The sequence below is a fragment of the Phyllobates terribilis genome, unplaced genomic scaffold (assembly GCF_046119375.1).
Source record: "Phyllobates terribilis strain yellow unplaced genomic scaffold, ASM4611937v1 Scaffold_238__1_contigs__length_3037890, whole genome shotgun sequence".
NCBI lineage: Eukaryota > Metazoa > Chordata > Amphibia > Anura > Dendrobatidae > Phyllobates > Phyllobates terribilis.
In genome coordinates, this window is record NW_027362998.1 from 2,973,517 (window position 1) to 2,993,676 (window position 20,160).

The 20,160-nt window shown below is 41.4% G+C and overlaps 1 protein-coding gene across 1 annotated transcript; it reads right to left on the minus strand.

The window, feature by feature from the left end:
- Positions 1-13,763: 13,763 nt before the first annotated feature.
- LOC141217352 (uncharacterized) lies at positions 13,764-19,831 on the minus strand. Its single transcript, XM_073665779.1, has 4 exons — positions 19,807-19,831; positions 19,519-19,616; positions 19,232-19,322; positions 13,764-16,135 (listed from the first exon to the last, which is right to left on the minus strand). Exons 1-4 carry the CDS (start codon positions 19,829-19,831, stop codon positions 15,195-15,197), a joined length of 1,155 nt encoding a protein of 384 aa, XP_073521880.1. The 3' UTR covers positions 13,764-15,194.
- Between the last annotated feature and the right edge of the window lie 329 nt (positions 19,832-20,160).

The window sequence follows — 20,160 nt, forward strand, 5'->3', positions numbered from 1 at the left end:
CGAAAAACAAGGAAAATGTTCATAGATAAAAAACAAATCATTTTTGAAGTTCACACCATGGTGGTACTTTGTGTTTAAAGTCAGGATCCAATACGCCTCCCTCAGGGCCGGCTGCTTTTTCCAGCTGCCACCACAGGCCACAAAATTGACCTTTTCGAGTCTGAAAAATGATGAACACGAGGAGTCCCCTTTATGTATTATGGTAAAGTGTTTGGCCGCACCAGAATACCCCGAGTTGTTGGTGATATTGTTGATGTGTTCGGCGATCCTCTTCTTCAGTTTGCGTGTGGTATAGCCAATATACTGAAGCTGACGCTACAGCAGAATATACCGTATACCATGTGGCTGGACTCACAATTTATAAAGGATTTGATTGGATAGGATAAATGAGATGAAGTGCGCATAGAGGGGAATTCCTGTTCTCTATTGTCAGTAAAGCCACATACGCTGCATCTATTTAATGCACAACCGGAAGCCGAGAGCCATGTAGAAGGTGTTCTGGTATTACGCAGCATACTGGGGGACAACATATTCCCAAGGGTTCTTCCTCTCTTATCAACTACTTGACACCCCCCTTCCAAAGTAGTTGGGTGACATTTGTCCTGGTTAATAACCTGCAAGTATTTCAGAATAATATTCTTTATAGTGTTAAACTGTCTACTGTACGGAGTGGAAAATACAACATTCTGAGGAGAGGACTGTTTCAAATTATTATTGGTGCCGTACAATAAATCCCTGCGTGGAGTGTTGCTCACCTGTTCAAATGCATGACGGATGTTAGATTTATGATCGTCTCTATCTAATAACCTGTCAGTTATGATTTTTCCTTCACTGGTAAAAGTGTCATCATTGGAGCAGATTCTCCTGGCCCTGGTATATTCTCCTCTGGGGATTGCATTGGTCGTGTGCCTGAGTTGAGAACTGGATGCCAACAGAATGGTGTTACCGGCAGTGTCTTTATGGTGTAAAGAAGTATCAACCCTACCGGTGACTGTGTTACCATGCAATTCAATATCCAAAAACGAGACATGGATGGACAGCTGGCTAGAAGGAAAAAGGATGTTACAATTGTTTGAATTGATGTAAGAAACAAACTCAGAATATGTGGATGTGTCTCCCTGCCAGACAAGGAGTACATCATCCACATATCTGGAAAACCAAACCAAATGAGTAGAGAATGTATTATTAATAGAAAAAATTGTTTAATTTCTTCCCACCAGGCCATAAAAAGTATTGCTAAAGATGGGGAGAACTTGAGACCCATCGGTGCCCCCAATGTCTGTAAATAAAATTTAGTACCAAACATGAAAAAATTATGTTTTAACAGATAATCCAATGATAATAAAATAAAATGTTTGAGGGCTGGCGAATACGCACTATACTTCTCCAAATGGTATGCAATAGCCATCATAGCTGTATTGTGAGGTATGGATGAGTATCAGTTGACCATATCACATGTAGCAAAAGAATAGTTAGGATGGCATTTGAAATGATCGAAAACCTTAAGGATAGTAGAAGTGTCCTTCAAAAAAACTGGAGATCTAATGAGTAGCTGGAGATGACCATCCACCCACTCACTAAGGTTCTCGTTCAGGGATCCAATACCAGAAATTATTGGTCTGAGCGGAGGGAGGAAAACCCCTTTGTAAGCCTTAGGGAGCCCGTGGAAAATAGGAATAATGGGGTATTCAGGAATCAACCATTTTCGTAATTTAGGGTTCAAAATACCAAGTCTGCTATATCCAGACTGTCAGGAAATATTAAAAATCTCTCAAATCTCTCCCTCCAAAGTCTTCAGCCGTCCCCCCTCCCCTATCCTATTTGGAGTAACAGGAGCTAGCAATCTAAAAAGCTGCTTCTATGCAAAATAGTAGTGTACAAAAGAAGTGACAAACTTAATTATCCAGGCTAATTACCATACGAAATGGAGCTCCTGGTAAAGGAGACATGTGTGACAAATAGACACTTTTGAACATATGGGCCAGAGACTGAATGAGTTGTGCACTTGATCAGAAATAACAAGTATGACACCTGAAAGAGATAGTAAACATCTTGTTAAGGCTTCAAAGGGAATCTATCACACTCCTTACAATAGCCGGGACAGTCCCAGCTGCACATGAGTTCGATCTCCAGACTCTGAGGCACCAAAATGAAATATGGAATAGCGTCATTTCTATATTTCCGATTGTGATAAGACATATATTTTTAGTGGCGGGGCTAAATAAGGAAGAGTATGCATATTTTTCTGTATCTGTGAGCCCTGCCGGTGAGCTGTAATGCAACAATGCAGAGATAACCAACAGCATCATGTTTGATCTCTAAGGAAAGGTAAAATCGCAAAAAAAATATGGCATCATTTGCTAACTTCTGCAATCATCGAGCGAGGAGATATCACAGAAATTAGAGATTTAACAAAACCATGAAGGGCGGCGACCAGGTCATCACAGGGGAGTGTGTGGGCAGGGCCCACTTTAGCATAAAAGATCAAGCCGAATATTGATCTGGGAGATACAAATTTTCATGTAAGCAGGGGTCACGTTCACTGAAACGGCCAAATCAATCGAAGTGCTCTCCTTCGGCTAAACTGAATCGTCTCTGTGATTGGTATAGTAAGTTCTTCTATTAATCCCTTTTATTTTGTGTAACTGTATATGCTGTATGGTTTTGTCCCTCTTTGTAAAATCTTTTATAGATTTTTTTCATAAACATTGCTTCCCTTTGGATTAAAGGGGTTGTCCACTACTTTCACATTGATGCCCTATCCTTAGAATAGGGCATCAATGTATGATAAGCCGGGGTCCCGCGCTCGGCACCCCCGCCAATTTGCTGTGGGCGGCGGCGGCCGACGGCAGGAAGTGCTTACCTGCGGTGCTTGACCGTCAAGGTGTAGTGGCCGGCACTTGTTACTGCACATCCGCCTCCTATTCAATTCAATGGGAGGCGGATGTGCAGTACCCTGCGGCGGGCACTACAGATGGACGGCCAAGCACCACAGGCAAGCACTTCTGGCCGACCGATAACAGCTGATCGGTGGAGGTGCGGGACCCCGGCCGATCCTACATTGATGCCCTATCCTATAGATAGGGCATCAATGCGAAAGTAGTGGACAACTTCTTTAAATATAAAATTGAATAGGAAGTAGATGAGAAAAACTCCAGCACCTTCTCCGTATCCATCACAAGAAATGTAAAGTTAAAACGTCCATTTTATTAGTTCCATTAAAAAAGTGCCATATGTAAGGCAGACCTTACGCGTTTCGAACCAAACAGGGGTTCTTAATCATAGGATACATTGCTATGGTTAAAAGACATATATATATGTTACTGTAAAAGTCAGAAGGCCGGTAAAACCTAGGATTTACCGGTCAATCTGGACATTTACCGAGGCCGTCGGTAAAAGCTCAAAATGAAAAGTAAAATTGGACTTTTACCGGTGAAGTCTTGGTAAATCTTAACATTTCTCAACAGCGTTGGTAAATGTCAGATGTATTCCATATAAACGAACGATTTTGGACTTTTACCTGGGCGAATTGGTAAATCTTTACATTTACCAGCATGTGTTGGTACAAGTAACTTTGAGTCACAGAATTCTGACTCTTACCAGCAGATGATGGTGGTAAAAGTTAACTAAACGCAATTTCCGACTCTGATGAAGGCCTTAATCGTTAGAAATATTTTTATTCTTCAAAATGCAAATGAACAAATACAAATAGGAAAATGCAAATAGAAAACATTTATGTGGGAAAATACTTCTCAAAAATGACAAATTACCGCAAATACAAGAATAACGCAACTTCAAAACTATGTAATTCTGAATTCAAATAGGAAACATTTATGAAGGAAAATACTTCTCAAAAATGACAAATTACCGCCTGTGTTTCAAGTCCTTCTCTTGCAGCTTTTCGAACTCTTCTGACCGCACCAATTCTTCTATTGATTATATGCGAAATCAAAACGTCAGGTTGCTGATCATCATGAAGTTCTCCATCTTTCTCAGAAGGCTTTGACTCGGCACTTTTTTCTTTTAGGTCTTCATTATTCTTGGGAGGCAAAATTGGTGGAGTTTCATATGCTGTTAAGGTGTGCGGACAGTTGGATAAGTCCAAAGCTTCTCCTTCCGTTGTGAACAGCTGATGACAGTTGGATTCATCCGAAGCGTCTGCTCTTGTCGGTGCTGACGTGTGATGAAAGTTAGATTCATCTGACCCTTCGGCTTCTGTTGGTGATGTCGGATCACTAGGTTCCTCTTGCAAACCAACAAACATTTTTTCAAGATCTTCTTCTGAAGAGAGATTTCTGATCCCATCACTAGGAATTTTGGAGGTAGCTAGACCCATCTGCATTGGTACTCCGAACATAGCTTCATAGGGCGAGCATTTTATTCCCTCATGGTATGCTCTATTTTTCATTGCTTGTACAAAGCGAAGGCCCTCAGACCACTTGGGTGTCATATTTGTTTCCATCCACCTTGACAACATGTTTTCAATGTCTTGATTTGCTCTTTCCACGGAGCCTTGGGACTGGCTGTGTCTTGGTTTACCATGCACTATTTTCATATCAGGCCACATCGCGCACAAACTCTTTATGACCTTGTTACGAAATTCCCTCCCATTATCAGAATGCAGAATACACGGGGCACCAAAAGTGGAAAAAATGTCAAGGAGGTGGTACGCAACCTCTTCTGCTCTTTTAGTGCATAAAGCACGTAGAAGAACAAATTTAGTGACGTGGTCTTGATAGACGAATATGAACTTGAAATCATTATCACAATTGGATTGCATGTCAATGAGATCGACTTGAGCACGAGAATTCATTTCACTGTGTAGGATGGGTTTCACAACAAGGCCTTTTTTGGTAATCTTCTGTTTTTTTCTGGCATGGCTGGCAGAGTCACAGATAAATAACTATTGACTCCGTTGTGACATTTTTGAACTTACGGTTCACCTCCTTTAGGATCCTGGTCCGCCCTCTGTGGCCGGTACTGATGTGCGCATTATGAATGACACTAAAGAGTTCTGCACACCGAACGTAATGCAACACGTTGTCTTTTTCACACGAGATTGGTGCAATTAACTTTTCATCACTTCCGACGGTCATGATGTCGTACCTCTTCAAACGCCTGTAGGTAGTACTCTGTTTAGGTACCGCCACCTTAGCCTCCTTCACTTCTTTCAATATATTCTCGTATTTATCGTCCGTGAGATAAAAATTATTTATCTCGCTTTTTCTCCACCACTTCATTCAAGAGCTCCGAAAAACGATCTTTCATTTCCTCACTCATGATCTGACAATCAGCTAGTGCCTGTGCAGCTTTGACAGGCAGTCGGCTATGCAGCTCTGAGCAGTATGTGCAACTTGCAAAACACTCAGGCAGTCGTCCAGCATGAGGACAAAAACAGGAAGTACGCCCATTTACCCACACTGCTTGGCAAGAATCCCATGTTCTTTTGTAATAGGGTTACTCAGCATTGTGTGAAAGACTGTACAACAGCACCATCTACTGGTCTAACACTGCCATTGATGAGTTAGTGATTTTCTCCAGGCAGTGATTGGGCAGCAATCTAAGAAGAGAACCCCAGGAAACTAGGACTTGAGGCAGGAGCAATTTTAGGGAGAGTGAGAGGACTGGTGCTGTGCTGACTAGACTGAGCCCAGACAGGGCTGTTGCGCTGTTTCCTTCCAGCCTTTTCTCGGAATGCGATGTCTTCCGATTCCCCTGATCAGAGACTACGGTGCTCGGGTGGAACAGACCGTTCATGGCACCCAGCAGCTCCGGCTCAGAGCTTATCTGCATATCTTCTGGTTCTACCACATTGGCGCAGCAACGGTAAATCGTGTGAGCGGTGTTAGCGTCCACCTTGCAAGGGGCCCTTGGAAAGACTTTGGACTCTGCGCTCTACAGGAAGCTAAGTACAGGACAATTTATACACTACTACACCGGCAGCGTGTGTACTTCTTGTAACTTTTTGTGTGAGGGTGCTGCGGAACACTGATACCCTAAGATTCATAGGACGTTCTCTTTTGCATATTTTAGTGTGGGGTTAGTGGTTGTATGTTAGCGGGAAGTGGGCACTTTTTGTATGATCGGAACAATAATCATAGGATAGTCAGGATTGACATCTGTATATATAGAACATTACATACGTTAAGGATAGTCAGGATTGACATCTGTATATATAGAACGTACATACGTTACAGGGTAGCAGATAGCTTACAGGGTAGCAGATTTTGTTCATTGTTATTGCCATATTTTCCCCATTTACTCTTATTACATTTATAAAAACTTTGAACACTGTGTCCTCCATTTCCTCGCCGTATCTGCCTAATCAGACACTTTTCACACTGTGTCCTCCATTTCCTTGCCGTATCTGCCTAATCAGACACCTTTCCCGCGGTGGCTTACACTTTTTATTACACCCTTCTCAGCTACATTTACCAAGAAGCCGTGGTAAATGTGCACATTTACCAACTGCGCTTACACCCTTCTCAGCTACATTTTAATGTGCACATTTACCAACTGCGCTTACACCTTTCTCAGCTACATTTACCAAGAAGCCGTGGTAAATGTGCACATTTACCAACTGCGCTTGGTTAAAGTCAGATGTTCCATCTTCACACCTTATATTTCTGACTTTTACCACGCTCGACGGTAAATGTTAACATTTACCAAGACTTCACAGGTAAAAGTCCAATTTTACTTTTCATTTTGAGCTTTTACCGACGGCCTCGGTAAATGTCCAGATTGACCGGTAAATCCTAGGTTTTACCGGGCTTCTGACTTTTACAGTAACATATACATATGGACTGAAAACAAAAGAGAAAATAGGGTTGAGACAACAAAGAACAGGAAGTTCATTAGTGAATGAAAATCCTCCTGAGGATAATTGCTCAGTAATATGCATAAATTAAACTTATGTGCATGGTATGCTGGCAAATTATGTACACCATTAGAAAAAAGTCTCAAAAAATGTACAATAGATCATTGCAAAAATTGAGACCATTGGGAATGTGAGAGTTAAGTTTAAGAATCCATGAGGCTTCTCTAGCTAGAAGAAGCTTTTCTCTATCTCCTCCACCTATTTGTCTTTGCACCTTGTCTATACCAATAACCTTAAGTGTGGAAAAATCACCACAGTGAAAATCAGCAAAATGTTTGCTGAGCCCTGACATGGAGGACTCACTGCATTAGGATTCGGAGTCCTCCAGTAACATGCTCTGTGATGCGGCTTTTGAGCATGCGGCCAGTGGACCCTTATGGCATATGCATGGTAGGCTGAAATTTTCCCTTTTTTCCTTATATAAAATTTAATAGTTCTGTTTCTTTTGCTCTGTACTCGTTCCTCCTCCGAAGCCACACGCTACCTATAAGGCGTCCAATCGTCCGGAAAAACAGATTGGTGGTGGCAAAGAATAATCTTTCTTGGGTTATTGTGAAGTGACAGCGATCGTACAAGGGTGCATACATATATTTCATGTGTTGAAAGGTGGTGTGTACGCCGTACGCTCACTGCTAGCTTGCTGATACCTACATAGTGAGAACAGCCTGCAGCCACCTATATTGATTGTCGGCCAATTGTGCAATTGTCCAGACAATAGGGGGCAGCAGAGAACTGTTCACTCCAGAGATCACAGTGGGTGGTCTCTATGAGTAATCGGGATCCTGTGGAATCCTTGACACAGACATTCTGGTAACTCAGATGTAAATGCATTAGTAGGATCAGACCTTAAGGTGGTGTAGGTGTTTGTGTCGCTGAGGATGGAAAGACCCATGTTACAATACAATTCAGTGTCCAATACCACAACACATCCACCTTTGTCTGATTGCTGGATGGTTATACTAACATTTTGTTGAAGTTCTCTAACCGCTGGAGCATATCAAACTTACTATTATACTTCAAATTACAGATACCACCGTGTAATTTTTTTAAGGTCGTTTTCAACTAGAGTTTGAAATAAAACTAAAGATGGAACCCTGGATTGCAGAGGATAGTATGCAGGGTTAGATGGGATGATGTTAATTCCTCGGTCTTGTAGTTTATTCTAAGAAAAATCTGGATCCTGTAACGAAGACAAAGTTAGTAAGGCAGTCTGTTGAACGACTGTAAGTGTAGCATCATCATGTTCCATAATCTTTGCCATCATGTTATTAGGAGTGGAAGACTCTTCGGACTCATTGAAGAAATGTTTTGTAACTGTTAATAATCGAATACAGCGATTTACATCTCTTATTGTTTGAAAAAGGTCAAAATCTTGCGAGGGGACATAAATTGTGAGTCCAGTCACATGGTATACGGTATATTCTGCAGTAGCCGTCAGCTTCAGTATATTGGCTATACCACACGTAAACTGAAGAAGAGGAGGATCGCCGAACACATCAACATCACCAACAACTCCGGGTATTCTGGTGCGGCCAAACATTTTACTATAATACATAAACAGGATACTTCATGTTAATTATTTTTCGGACTCGAAAAGGTCGATCTTTTGGCCCGTGGTGACAGCTGGCAGAAGCAGCCGGCCCTGAGGGAAGCCTATTGGATCCTGACTCTAAACACCGAGTCCCACCATGGCGTGAACTTCAAAAACGATTTGTTTTTCATCTACTAATATTTCCTTGTTTTTCGGCTTGGCGATGTATATTTAATTTCAATTTTACATCAAAACAATGTGTTTCCTTATTCAGAAATGTGGACATACAATTTACATAATGTCTAATGATCAGCTGTGATTCACTATATGTATCTCCCAGTAGCACCCTGTGCACACGTTCAGTTTTCTTTTGTAAATAATGTATCTGCTTCCTGTGAATCACTATCTGATTCACCATTCACACTTGTTTTTTCTCCTAATAATTATCTGGCAATGCGTTTAGTAAGAGATGATAAAACTCCTTTATGAAAGCTTTATATATTTCTATCTGTGTTCTTTGCAATTGTATATATTGCCATCTGCGTCTATCGCAGTAGTGTAGACGGCCGGTCCATTGGATCGTTGGCTTTTGTTTTATAATTATTCCCATTCATTCCACTCACCTGCCATGTCTGCTGCATTGGTAGCAATGGTTCCTCAGCCAGGACTCCTGGGACCAGTTGATCCACAGCAGTTCCAGTATGGTGCCGGCAGGTCCGTTCATCCAGGCCGCCGGTATAGTTTGCTTTTTAGGCAGATATAATCATTTCTTACTTGTGGTGACTTTGTGGTACTTGAGTTACATTGCTGGCCATGTTTGCTGTGTCCTCATTGGTGGACGTTTTTTGGGACTGCTGGGACATGTTGTCCTTTAGCAGAGTCGGTGTATTTACAGTTGAAACCAGAAGTTTACATACATTATATAAAAAGACATATCATATTTTTCTCAATATCTGACATGAAATCAGAATAAACCTTTCCCGTTTTAGGTCAATTAGGATTACCATAATTACCATAGTTTTTAATATTTGCCAAATGCCGGAATAAGGAGAGAGAATGTTTTAAGGCATTTTTATTACTTACTGCAAAGTCAAAAGTTTACATACACTAAGATTACTATGCCTTTAAACAATTCTGGACTGCCTATATGATGATGTCATGGGTTTGGAAGCTTCTGAGACACACCTGTGGATGTATTTTAATGCACACCTGAAACACACTGCTTCTTTGTGCAGCATCATGGGAAAGTCTAAAGAAATCAGCCAAGATATCAGAAAGAGAATTATGGACTTGTACTTGTCTGGCTCATCCTTGGGTACAATTTCAAGATGCCTGAAGGTGCCTCGTTCATCTGTACAAACAATTATACGCAAGTAAAAACAAAATGGGAATGTCCAGCCATCATACCGCTCAGAAAGGAGACGGGTTCTGTGTCCCAGAGATGAATGTGCTTTGGTCCGACATGTGCATATCAACCCAAGGACAAAAGCAAAAGACCTTGTGAAGATGATGGCGGAAGCTGGTAAGACTGTGTCAATATCCACAGTGAAACGAGTACTATATCAACATGAGCTGAAAGGCCACTCTGCCAGGAAGAAGCCATTACTCCAAAAGAAACATAAAAAAGCCAGTTTACTGTTTGCAAATGCACACAGGAACAAAGACCTTAATTTTTGGAGACATCCTGTGGTCTGATGAAACTAAAATTCAACTTTTTGGGCATAATAACTATTGTTACGTTGGGAGGAAAAAGGGAGAAGCTTGGAAGCCTAAGAACACCATCCCAACTGTGAAACATATGTGGGGCAGCATCATGTTGTGGGGTTGTTTTGCTGCAGGAGGGACTGGTGCACTTCACAAAATAGATGGCTTCATTAGCAAAGAAGATTATGTGGCAATACTGAAGCAACATCTCAAGACATCAGCCAAGAAGTTAAAGCTTGGGTGGAAATGGGTCTTCCAAATAGACAATGACCCGAAGCATACTGCCAAAATGGTAACAAAGTGGCTTAAGGATAACAAAGTCAATGTTTTGGAGCGGTCATCACAAAGCCCTGATCTCAATCCTATTGAAAATGTATGGGCAAAGCTGAAAAGGCAGGTGCGAGCAAGGCGACCTACAAACCGGGATCAGTTACACCAGTTTTGTCGGGAGGAATGGGCCCAAATTCCGACCAACTATTGTGAGAAGCTTGTGGAAGGATATCCCAAACGTTTCACCCAAGTCATTCAGTTTAAGAGCAATGGTACCAAATACTAATGAAATGTATGTAAACTTTTGACTTTGCAGTAAGTAATAAAAATGCCTTAAAAACATTCTCTCTCATTATTCTGGCATTTGGCAAATAAAAAAAATGATGGTAATCCTAATTGACCTAAAACGGGAAAGGTTTATTTTGATTTCATGTCAGATATAAAGAAAAACCTGCAAATGTGTCTTTTTATATAGTGTATGTAAACTTCTGATTTCAACTGTATATATTGTATCATGTGCCCCCAAAAATCTGCACTTTATTCCTTGTTGGTTTTGAGTTAGTTACTCAAATCTATACCCCTGATGTCAATACAATGCAGTTTTTTATTCTAAGGCCCTGATCCCACTATCGGTATTCGGTCAGTATTTTTTCTCAGGAATGGGGGATAAATGCAGAATTGGTGACTTGTTTCTATTATACCTTTTCTCTGATTGTTCCTCACCTGGTTTTGGCTCCCACTCCTGAGAAAAAAATACTGACCGAATACTGACCAAATACTGATAGTGGGGCCGTGGCCTAAAATCGCTAGTGTTTCTAGTTAGGTAAGGATGAGGTTGCTTTATTAGTTAACTTTCATTGCAGAGGACATTGGCTTCATCTGGAATGGGCGTTATGGTAAGTAGGGTTTAATTTAGAACAATAAAAGGTCTCTGTGTTTATTTCAAATAAAATATTTTATTCATGGTACTCTTGTAGTTATTTCACATATCACTTTCACTATGGTGTTAGTAATGGGGGCGTCTTATATACGCCCCCATTACTAACACTGGGCTTCATGTCAGCTGGCCTTATAAGCTGACATCAACCCCAACCCTATTACCCCACTGCCACCGCTACAGGGTAGTGGGCAGAGCGGAGGCTAAGTGCCAGAATTGGTGCATCCTATGGATGCGCCACTTCTGGGGTGGCTGAGGGCTGCTGTTTCTAGCCTCGGAGGGGGCCAATATTCATGGCCCCTTCCTAGGCTATTAATATTAGTCCCCAACTGTCTGCATAGCCTTTGCTAGCTGTTAAAATAGGGGGACCCCAAGTAATTTTTTTGCGGGTCCCCCATTTTAATAGCCTGTAAAGGCTAAGTATTCAGCTGGAGGGCTGATATTAGTAGCCTGGGAAGCTCCGTGGGTATTACCCCCTTCCCGAGCTTCAAAAATCTGCCCCAGCCGTCTGCTTAACCTCTGCTAGACTATAAAATTACGGGGGACCCCACACCAATTTTTTTAAATAAATACTTTAATTTAACAATAAATGACAAGTACAGTAACCAACACTGTCACTGTACTAATTATATACATGACTGACACCTTTCTATCTATCTATTCTATGTGTATAGCTATTATTTCTATTCTAAATTGTCGGGTACCGATGTAGTGTAACTGTATGCGGCTGATGAATTGCCGGCTTTTAAAGAGACTGGTGCGTGAAAATCGGAGGGCACTCGCATGGTCCGAGTGCTGTGCGATTTTTTTCACACACTCATTGACTTGATTGACTTGCATTGGCGAGTCTCGTCCGAGATACATGGCAAATCGCAGAATGCTGCGAATTTGTTCTCAGCCCGATTTCAGCTGAGAACAAATGAGATGTCACTCATTCATTTTTTATTGCTCTTTCCCAACTAGAGCAGAGAGGGAAAGTGCGCGGTTGATGCTGGGCTGTGATGTGCGGTGAAACCCCGACCACAGCCCATCAATCAGACAACTAAGATGAGAACACACACATTTTGTGTGCCCCTAACAGGGGGATCTTCATGCGATCAGATAGACAGATTATAGGCTGGGGCTGGGGAAAACAAAGCAGTCATGTACACATTGGTACCAATGACAAAGTTATAGGGAGGTGAAAGGTCTTTAAAAATTATTACAGGGAATTAGGAGAGAAGCTGAAGTACAGGTGTTTTCAGAAATACTGCTGATTCCACTACGTCACTAGAAAGTCAGCGGGAACTTAAGAAGATAATTCTCAGGAAGAAAGGGTTTGGGTTCATGGAGAACTGGGCTGACTTCTCTGTCGGCTACAGGCTCTACGATAGGGACAGGCTGCACCTCAATGGGGTGCATGCAGATGTGCTGGGGGAAAAAATGGTCAGATGAATGGAGGAGCTTTCAAATTAGTATTTGGGGGAAGGGAGGGTAGCTATGCAAATAAGGGGGTAGAGTAGACAGAGAGAGTGAGACATTCAAGGAAAGTAAGAAGGCGAGTAGCAGTAATAAATGTGCTAATAGTATTAAATGTCTGCAGGCAAATGCAAGAAATCTTGAAAACAAAATGAATGAATCAGACTCTTAGGTCAGCCACAGATTACGATGTGGTGGGCATTACAGAAACCTGGCTGGATGAAAGCCATGACTGGGTGACAAACATAGAGGGTTACACTGCATTCAAACGGATAGGAAAGAAAAATAGGTAGAGGGGTGGGTATTTTCATTAAAACCAATTTAAGACCTCAAGCTCAATGACGACATGGGGGGCAGCTTCAACAATGTACAGCACACATGTCCAACTTTTGGTGATTATATTTGACCCACGACACCAGAACCACTACACCTATGTGGGGCCATTATTCTGCATGAAGGATTTTGTGGGGCCCATTATATGGTATGGAAAGCTATGTGGGGCTCATTGTACTGTATGGAAAGTTATGTGGGGCTAATCATACTGTATGGAGGACTATGTGGGGCCCATTATTCTGTATGGAGGACTATGTTGGGCTCATTATACTGTATACTGGTTGGTACACGACAATTTTTCATTTTGGCCCTCTGCATGTTTTGAGCTTTACATCCCTGATGTAAAATCAGTTTGGGTAATGTACATGGAAATGGCAATAATGGAAAGCTGCTAATTGGACTTTGCTACAAGCCTCCTAATATAGCTGAACATGAAGAGGATAATATGCTGCAACAAATTAAAAAGGCAACAAAAACAAGTCATGGTCAAAACTGTTGGAATTGTTCCAGAAAATGAAGTAATGCTCCCAGAAAATTATTGCAATTACATGTTTTGTTATACATGTTTATTTCCTTGGCATGTATTGGAACAACACAAGAAAACAGAGAAAAAAAAGGCAAATTGAACATAATTTTGGACAAAATTGTTGACACCTTGCCAAAATTGTGGGTAAACAACTTTGTTTCAAGCATGTGAAGCTTGTTCAAACGCAATTGTGGCAAGTAACAAGTGTGGGCAATATGAAAATCACAACTAAAACCAGATAAAAATGGGAGAAATGGATTCAATCTTTGCATTGTGTGCATATGTGTGGCACACTAAGCATGGAGAAAACAGAAAAAGGAGAAGAGAACTGTCTGAGGACTTGAGAACCAAAATTGTTGAAGAATATCAATAATTTCAAGATTATAAGTCCATCTTTAGAGATCCGGATGTTCCTCTGTCCAAGGTGCGCAGCATAATCAATAAATTTATAACATATCAAGTCAAATATGGTGGAGCTTCAAAGATGTTATGGGGTTGTTTTGCTGCCTCTGTTCAGGTACTTTGTGTGCAAGGAATCATGAAATCTGAAGATTAGCAAAGGATTTTGGGGCATAATGTTGTGCCTAGTGTCAGAAAGCTGGGGGGCTTCCAGCATGACAATGACCCAGAAAATAGATGGAAACAAAGTGCTGGAGAGTTCTGACCAGCAATGAATCCGGATCTAAATCCCATTGAACACCTGTGGAGAAATCTTAAAATTGCTGTTTGGAGAAAAATATTAAAATTTGAGAGTCCTTAGTGGTTGATACCATGTTTTCAGTTAGCCATTAGTCAGTAAGCTTTCGAGACTACTCAGGTCTCTTCATCAGACATAGTATAACACAAAATCTGAAGAGTCACATATTTATACACAACAGGGCACAGGAATAATGCAATAGATAAGACAAGTGACGTGAAGCAGAACTATCAGTATGGGAGAGGGAGAAGCAGTTGTGGCCGTAAATATGTGTGGACACAAGTAGATCTATTCTTTTATTGTGTGGCGATGAGAATTCATCCTTGTTTTAAGTTTTTGCCTTGTCTCCCCTACATACAGACCCCCAGTTGGACATTTGGTACATATAAATAAGTTCATTGTGATGCAGCTGAAAGTACCTGGGATCTTGTGGTCCTGATGTGAGTTGGGAATCTTTATCTTGTCCGTGGTCATTATAAATGGACAGGTTTTACATATACAGTTGGTGAGGATGAATTTTATACGTTTCACCACAAAGGTGAAACTATCCTCCCGGTCAGTTTGCTTTCCCTCCCAGTACCTTTTCATTCTAACAATGTTAGGTTTCTAGGAGATTATACTTGTTCTTTTTATTTTTGGTTCTCCTTAGCTTGCCTTCTTTGCCCTATATGTGTTTTTTTTTCTCATTCAGGGTTTTCATATTTTACTTCATACTTTCCTTTCCCCTTGTTGACAGTGTGTTGCCGCCTCCCCTCTGGTTCCTCAGGAGGTATGAGAAACTCCTCAACGGCTTATTAGTTAGTTAGGTGCGTGGTGGCATTTTTAGTTGTGCAGCTAGGGCCGTTCTAGTCTGTACAGAGACTAGTTGGGTGTAGTTGCCACATTCTCCCCTGTGTGGATTCTGCGGTGGTTATCAAGATGCACTTTCTGGTTATAACATTTCCCACATTTTGAACATGAAAAAGGCTTCTCCCCTTTGTGAGTTCTCTGGTGCTTATCAAGATCCGATTTCTGGTTAAAACATTTCCCACATTCTGAACATGAAGTAGGCTTCTCCCCTGTGTGAGTTCTCTGATGTCTGATAAGAGTTGATTTCTCTGTAAAATATTTCCCACATTCTGAACATGAAAAAAGCTTCTCCCCTGTGTGAGTTCTCTGATGTCTGATAAGAGTTGATTTCTGTGCAAAATATTTCCCACATTCTGAACATGAAAAATGCTTCTCCCCTGTGTGAGTTTTGTGATGTTTGATAAGAGATGATTTCTCTGTAAAACATTTCTCACATTCTGAACAGGAAAATGGCTTTTCTCCTGTGTGAGTTCTCTGATGGTTGATAAGAGTTGATTTCTTTGTAAAAGATTTCCCACATTCTGAACATGGAAAAGGCTTCTCCCCTGTGTGAGTTCTCTGGTGCCTAACAAGATCTGATTTCTGATTAAAACATTTCCCACACTTGGAACATGAAAATCTATTCTTTGCTGTGTGAATTTTTTGATGTTTAAGAAAAGACTTTTTGAGAGGAAAACTATTTCCATATTCTGAACGTGAAAATTGCTTCTTTGCATTAGAAGCAGTTTGTTTTTTAATGCTTATTTTGTGACTTTGATTTTCCTTAGTAGTCAGTAATGAATCAGAAGACAGGACCTGTTTCATAGGATCAGATGACAGATCTTTGCTGTGAAGGGATGATGGTATATCTGGAGTAATGACATTCATTTCAATTGTATCCTGTAGGATCTGAAAATTATCTGATTTGAAAATTGAAGGTGTCAGCTGTCCCTCTGATCTCCTGGTACAGTCATCTGCCAAGAAGAAAACCAATTATTATTTTTTAATAAAAAATCCTTGAATTTTATATTTTTGAACATTTCTACTTAAACGGTCCGTAAAAAAGGCAAGCTATATAAAAAAAAATTCACTTATTCACCAGGACAATGACTGTCTTATAGAAAACCTCATAGGATGGACCAGTAGAGCGTGGTGTTCAACTGTTTTTTCATTCTGCCTCCCAAATATGGAACAAAAAGCCACCAAATGATGTTATGCAGGCGAAAATAATACCAATAAAAACTTCTACTCATCCCACAAAAAACAAATCCCCACACAGATCCCTCATCTGTCAATGGAAAAACAGAGGTTTCCACATTATTAGTGGCTCAAAGGCTCTTGAAAAGCAACATGGCTTCCATAAACCAATTCAGCAATATCCGCTCTCCCAAAGTCAGATCTCCCCCTCACTTCTGAGCCTTGCAGTGTGCCTAAATCACATTTAGCATCCATGTATTTGACATTACTATAGTGAGAAGAACCCACTTAATTTATGCTGTGTGTCTCCTGGAGCACAATCTGGGCACTATGTGTTGGGTAATAAACTAGCCCATTTGCAATTTTCACTCTCCAACGTCCATTGCGTGGTAATTTCTGGAAAGTGACTGTGGAGTCAAAATAGTCACTACTCCTATAGAGTAATTCACTGAGGGTTATAATTTCCAAAATATAGTCACTTTATGAGGATTTCTACTGCTCTGGTTTTCTGACATTTTGTCATATTAGGGCTTCTGCAAATGATGTGTCCCATCTCCTCTGGGACATCTACTTCTCCTCCTGCTTCGACTTGTGTGACGTCTGCTTCCGTCACCAGGCGCCGCCTTATTCATTCTGCAGGCGGCGCTGGTGATGGAGGAGACGTCAGAAGCTCTGCGAGACACAGGCTCTGCGCAGCCACTAAGATTAGGGTTGCTGGGACCAGTAGTACCATCCAGTCTGGCAGTATGGGTGTGTGTGCTGTCCAGCTGGAGTAATCTGCTCCCTGCTTCAGCCATTTGGAAAGCACCGCACCCTACTAAAGCTGGAAGCATATTGCCGGCAGCTGCCAGATACAGCCTTGTTCTCCTCTGGTTCAGTCCTCTGTGCTCAGCTCCCGGCTTGTGGATTTGTTTCTGTTGTGACCTCGGCCCGTTTACTGACTACTTTTGTGTGATTTTGTATTTTCTCTGCCCTCCTGGTTCTGACCCGGCTACCTGACTATTCTTCTCCCCATCTCACTCAACAGAACAGCAGGTAACACTGTGGCCCAAGCCTAGGGGTCCCTGTGTAACTCCAGATCCATGTAGAGGGGTTAAAGGGTGATGAGCAAAGTAATTTGTGAAATCTGTAAACGGGGTAGATAAGACAAGCCTGTTCGTAGTAGCCATCTTTTAAGCTTCCAGGTGACCAAGACCAGCTCCCCCAACACATTGTGTCTGCGAACTATTCCAGAAAAATCTGCATTCCTAATAGCTAAATGGCGCTCCATCCTTCTTAACCTACGATGTGCCCAGACAGCAGTGTACAACCGTATACAGGGGATTGTCAGATTCAAGAGAAGTTGGAAAATAATTTGTAAGGTCCATTTGTTTCTTATTATCCTTTGTGAAGAATTCCAAAGTTATCACCACATAAAGTGACACACGTCAGATTAGAAAAATGGGCCCTGATTAGGAACACAAAACTGGCAGCAGGAAGGGGTTAAATCAGAGTATTTTGGGCACTAACTACTGTAGTCAAAACTGTGAGTACAGACAATAACACATCTACTGAAACGATCAAACTCAACAGTCTCCATCAGTAAGTAGTGAGTAACTACTGGTGAAACCTCTCTGGGGTAATTAGAGTATGGGGCTCGGTGGCTCTTGGGAATCTAAACTATGATAAGAACCAATATTTTCTATCAGATGAGTGTCAAGAAGAAATATTAGACATTTAAAGTGAACCTTTTTACAATACTGCAGAGCTGAGGTGTCTTAAATTTAGATTTCGGGCATTTGGAAGAGATAATGGAGATCTTTTTGAAAGACTACCAGGGAGTTGCAGACTCACATAAGTGAGGAAGGCCGATCCCACCACAATCAAACTGTCATAGAGAGGGAATTTGTTAAAAAAAGAAAGAATATATAAACATGTAACATCCCCAACAACAACGTATGTATGAAGGGAGAAATCCAACACTAAACCGGAGTCACACTCATTTATGGTGGACCATTGGAGATACTATGAGTCCTGACCAGAAGAGTAGAGAAAGTATTAGCGCCCCCATTTCAGGAGAGATTGTGCAGTAATCTGAATTCCTTAGGATTGAAAACATAATGGAATTTATGACGTGGAGTGAATCCATGAAACCAGGGCTGGAGCCAACACATCTCCTGCAGGCGTGAATAAATGTATATTACAGCCATCAGCCACGCACAGCTTAGAGATATATCATGGCACAGGTGTAATGTTTTTATGTATAGTTTATTGCAATCCTGTTTGAAGTTAGTTGGTTTTAAAAGAAATTGAAAAGTCAGGATAAAGGGAAACTCTGCTGCTATTGTACAGAAATTCACACTTGGCCTCACTGCACATTTAATGCTGTTGATCATAAAAGTGAAGTTTGGCCAGAAAGACTGGACCTGGTCTTGTAGGGACCATATGAGCACATTCAGCAGCACAGAAAGGAGAGAAGGTAGATTCATCCAATAAGATATCAGGGTTCTAGGAAGCAAACAGCATCATTACCCTCCGCTTTCTCTTACAGGCCCATCATAGTATTTTTCTTCAAGTGATTTTCTCACTTGTCAGCACATTCTACGTACGCTGTCATTTGGCTTTGTAGTTTACAGATCTGGGCAGGTAACGGTCAGCGTCTCCTAATCCCAGGGGGTAGGTGGATCCTCCAGGTTGTAAGTTCTATAGAAAAGGGCTTTCATAATTTCCCAAAGTAATTTGAACATTTTCGGACGGAGGAGAATGTTGTGGTCTAGCGGCAAAATGGTGATCACACGATTGTGATACGGCCGGACTACACAACCGATAAAGCAGCCACAGCCGGTGACTGAGAAGAATCTGTGACTTCTCTGTATTTAGTGGTTACTACTCACCTGGGTGGTCATATGTAGGAATCTCCTCTTTACACCGCTCATCACCCCTCACATATGTCTCTGTAGTATTAATATGGGTCAGATCTTCACCCTGAAACAAATATTGTAAAAGTCACAGGCAGATGGAGAAGTCACATCTATGGTCAGCTCTAATCCTGGCATCTCCACCGTTCTCATTACACAAATATAAAACATAATAATGGTGGATAAAACAAGACTGAATACAAAATCTTTACAGCTGTCTACACATCATAGGGGAGATCTCATGACACCTTCTCTCCATCTACCTGATGATCCTGAGGAACACTGGGGTCTTCTTGTTTACAGTCCTGTGGAAGAAGAGGACGGGGACATCTCTCTGGTGTTGTCCTATTACTGGATAGATCTGGAGGAAACACATACAGGGACTGAATTCATTCTTTACATACAGATAATTATAGGCCGTGTGTATTTAGTCCTGTCTATTACCTGGTGATGTCCATCATGACGTCCTTGTACAGATCTTTGTGTTCTTCTAAATACTCCCAATCCGCCATGGAGAAATAGACAGCGACATCCTGACACCTTATAGGAACCTGACACATACAATGATAAGGTCATCTCCCCAATCACTTCATAGCATTACTGTATAATGTCCCAGCATTCCCAGCAGTGTCACGTCTCCAGTCAGCAGCTCAATCATCTTGTAGGTGAGTTCTAGGATCTGGTCATTGATGTCCTCATGTATGAGGGGGTGAGGTGGAGGCTCTGTGATTGGGCTCAGGGGTCTTCCCCATCTCTCAGACACAGGGTCCTGACAGCGCTCACTAGAGGTCTTCTTCACTACTGTGTAATTCTGGTTATGGAGAGACACATTAATAAGTCTCCCTCCAGACATTTCCAGAGTCCTCACCTCTCCAGTTCTGTCCATCTGTTATTCCCATAGATAA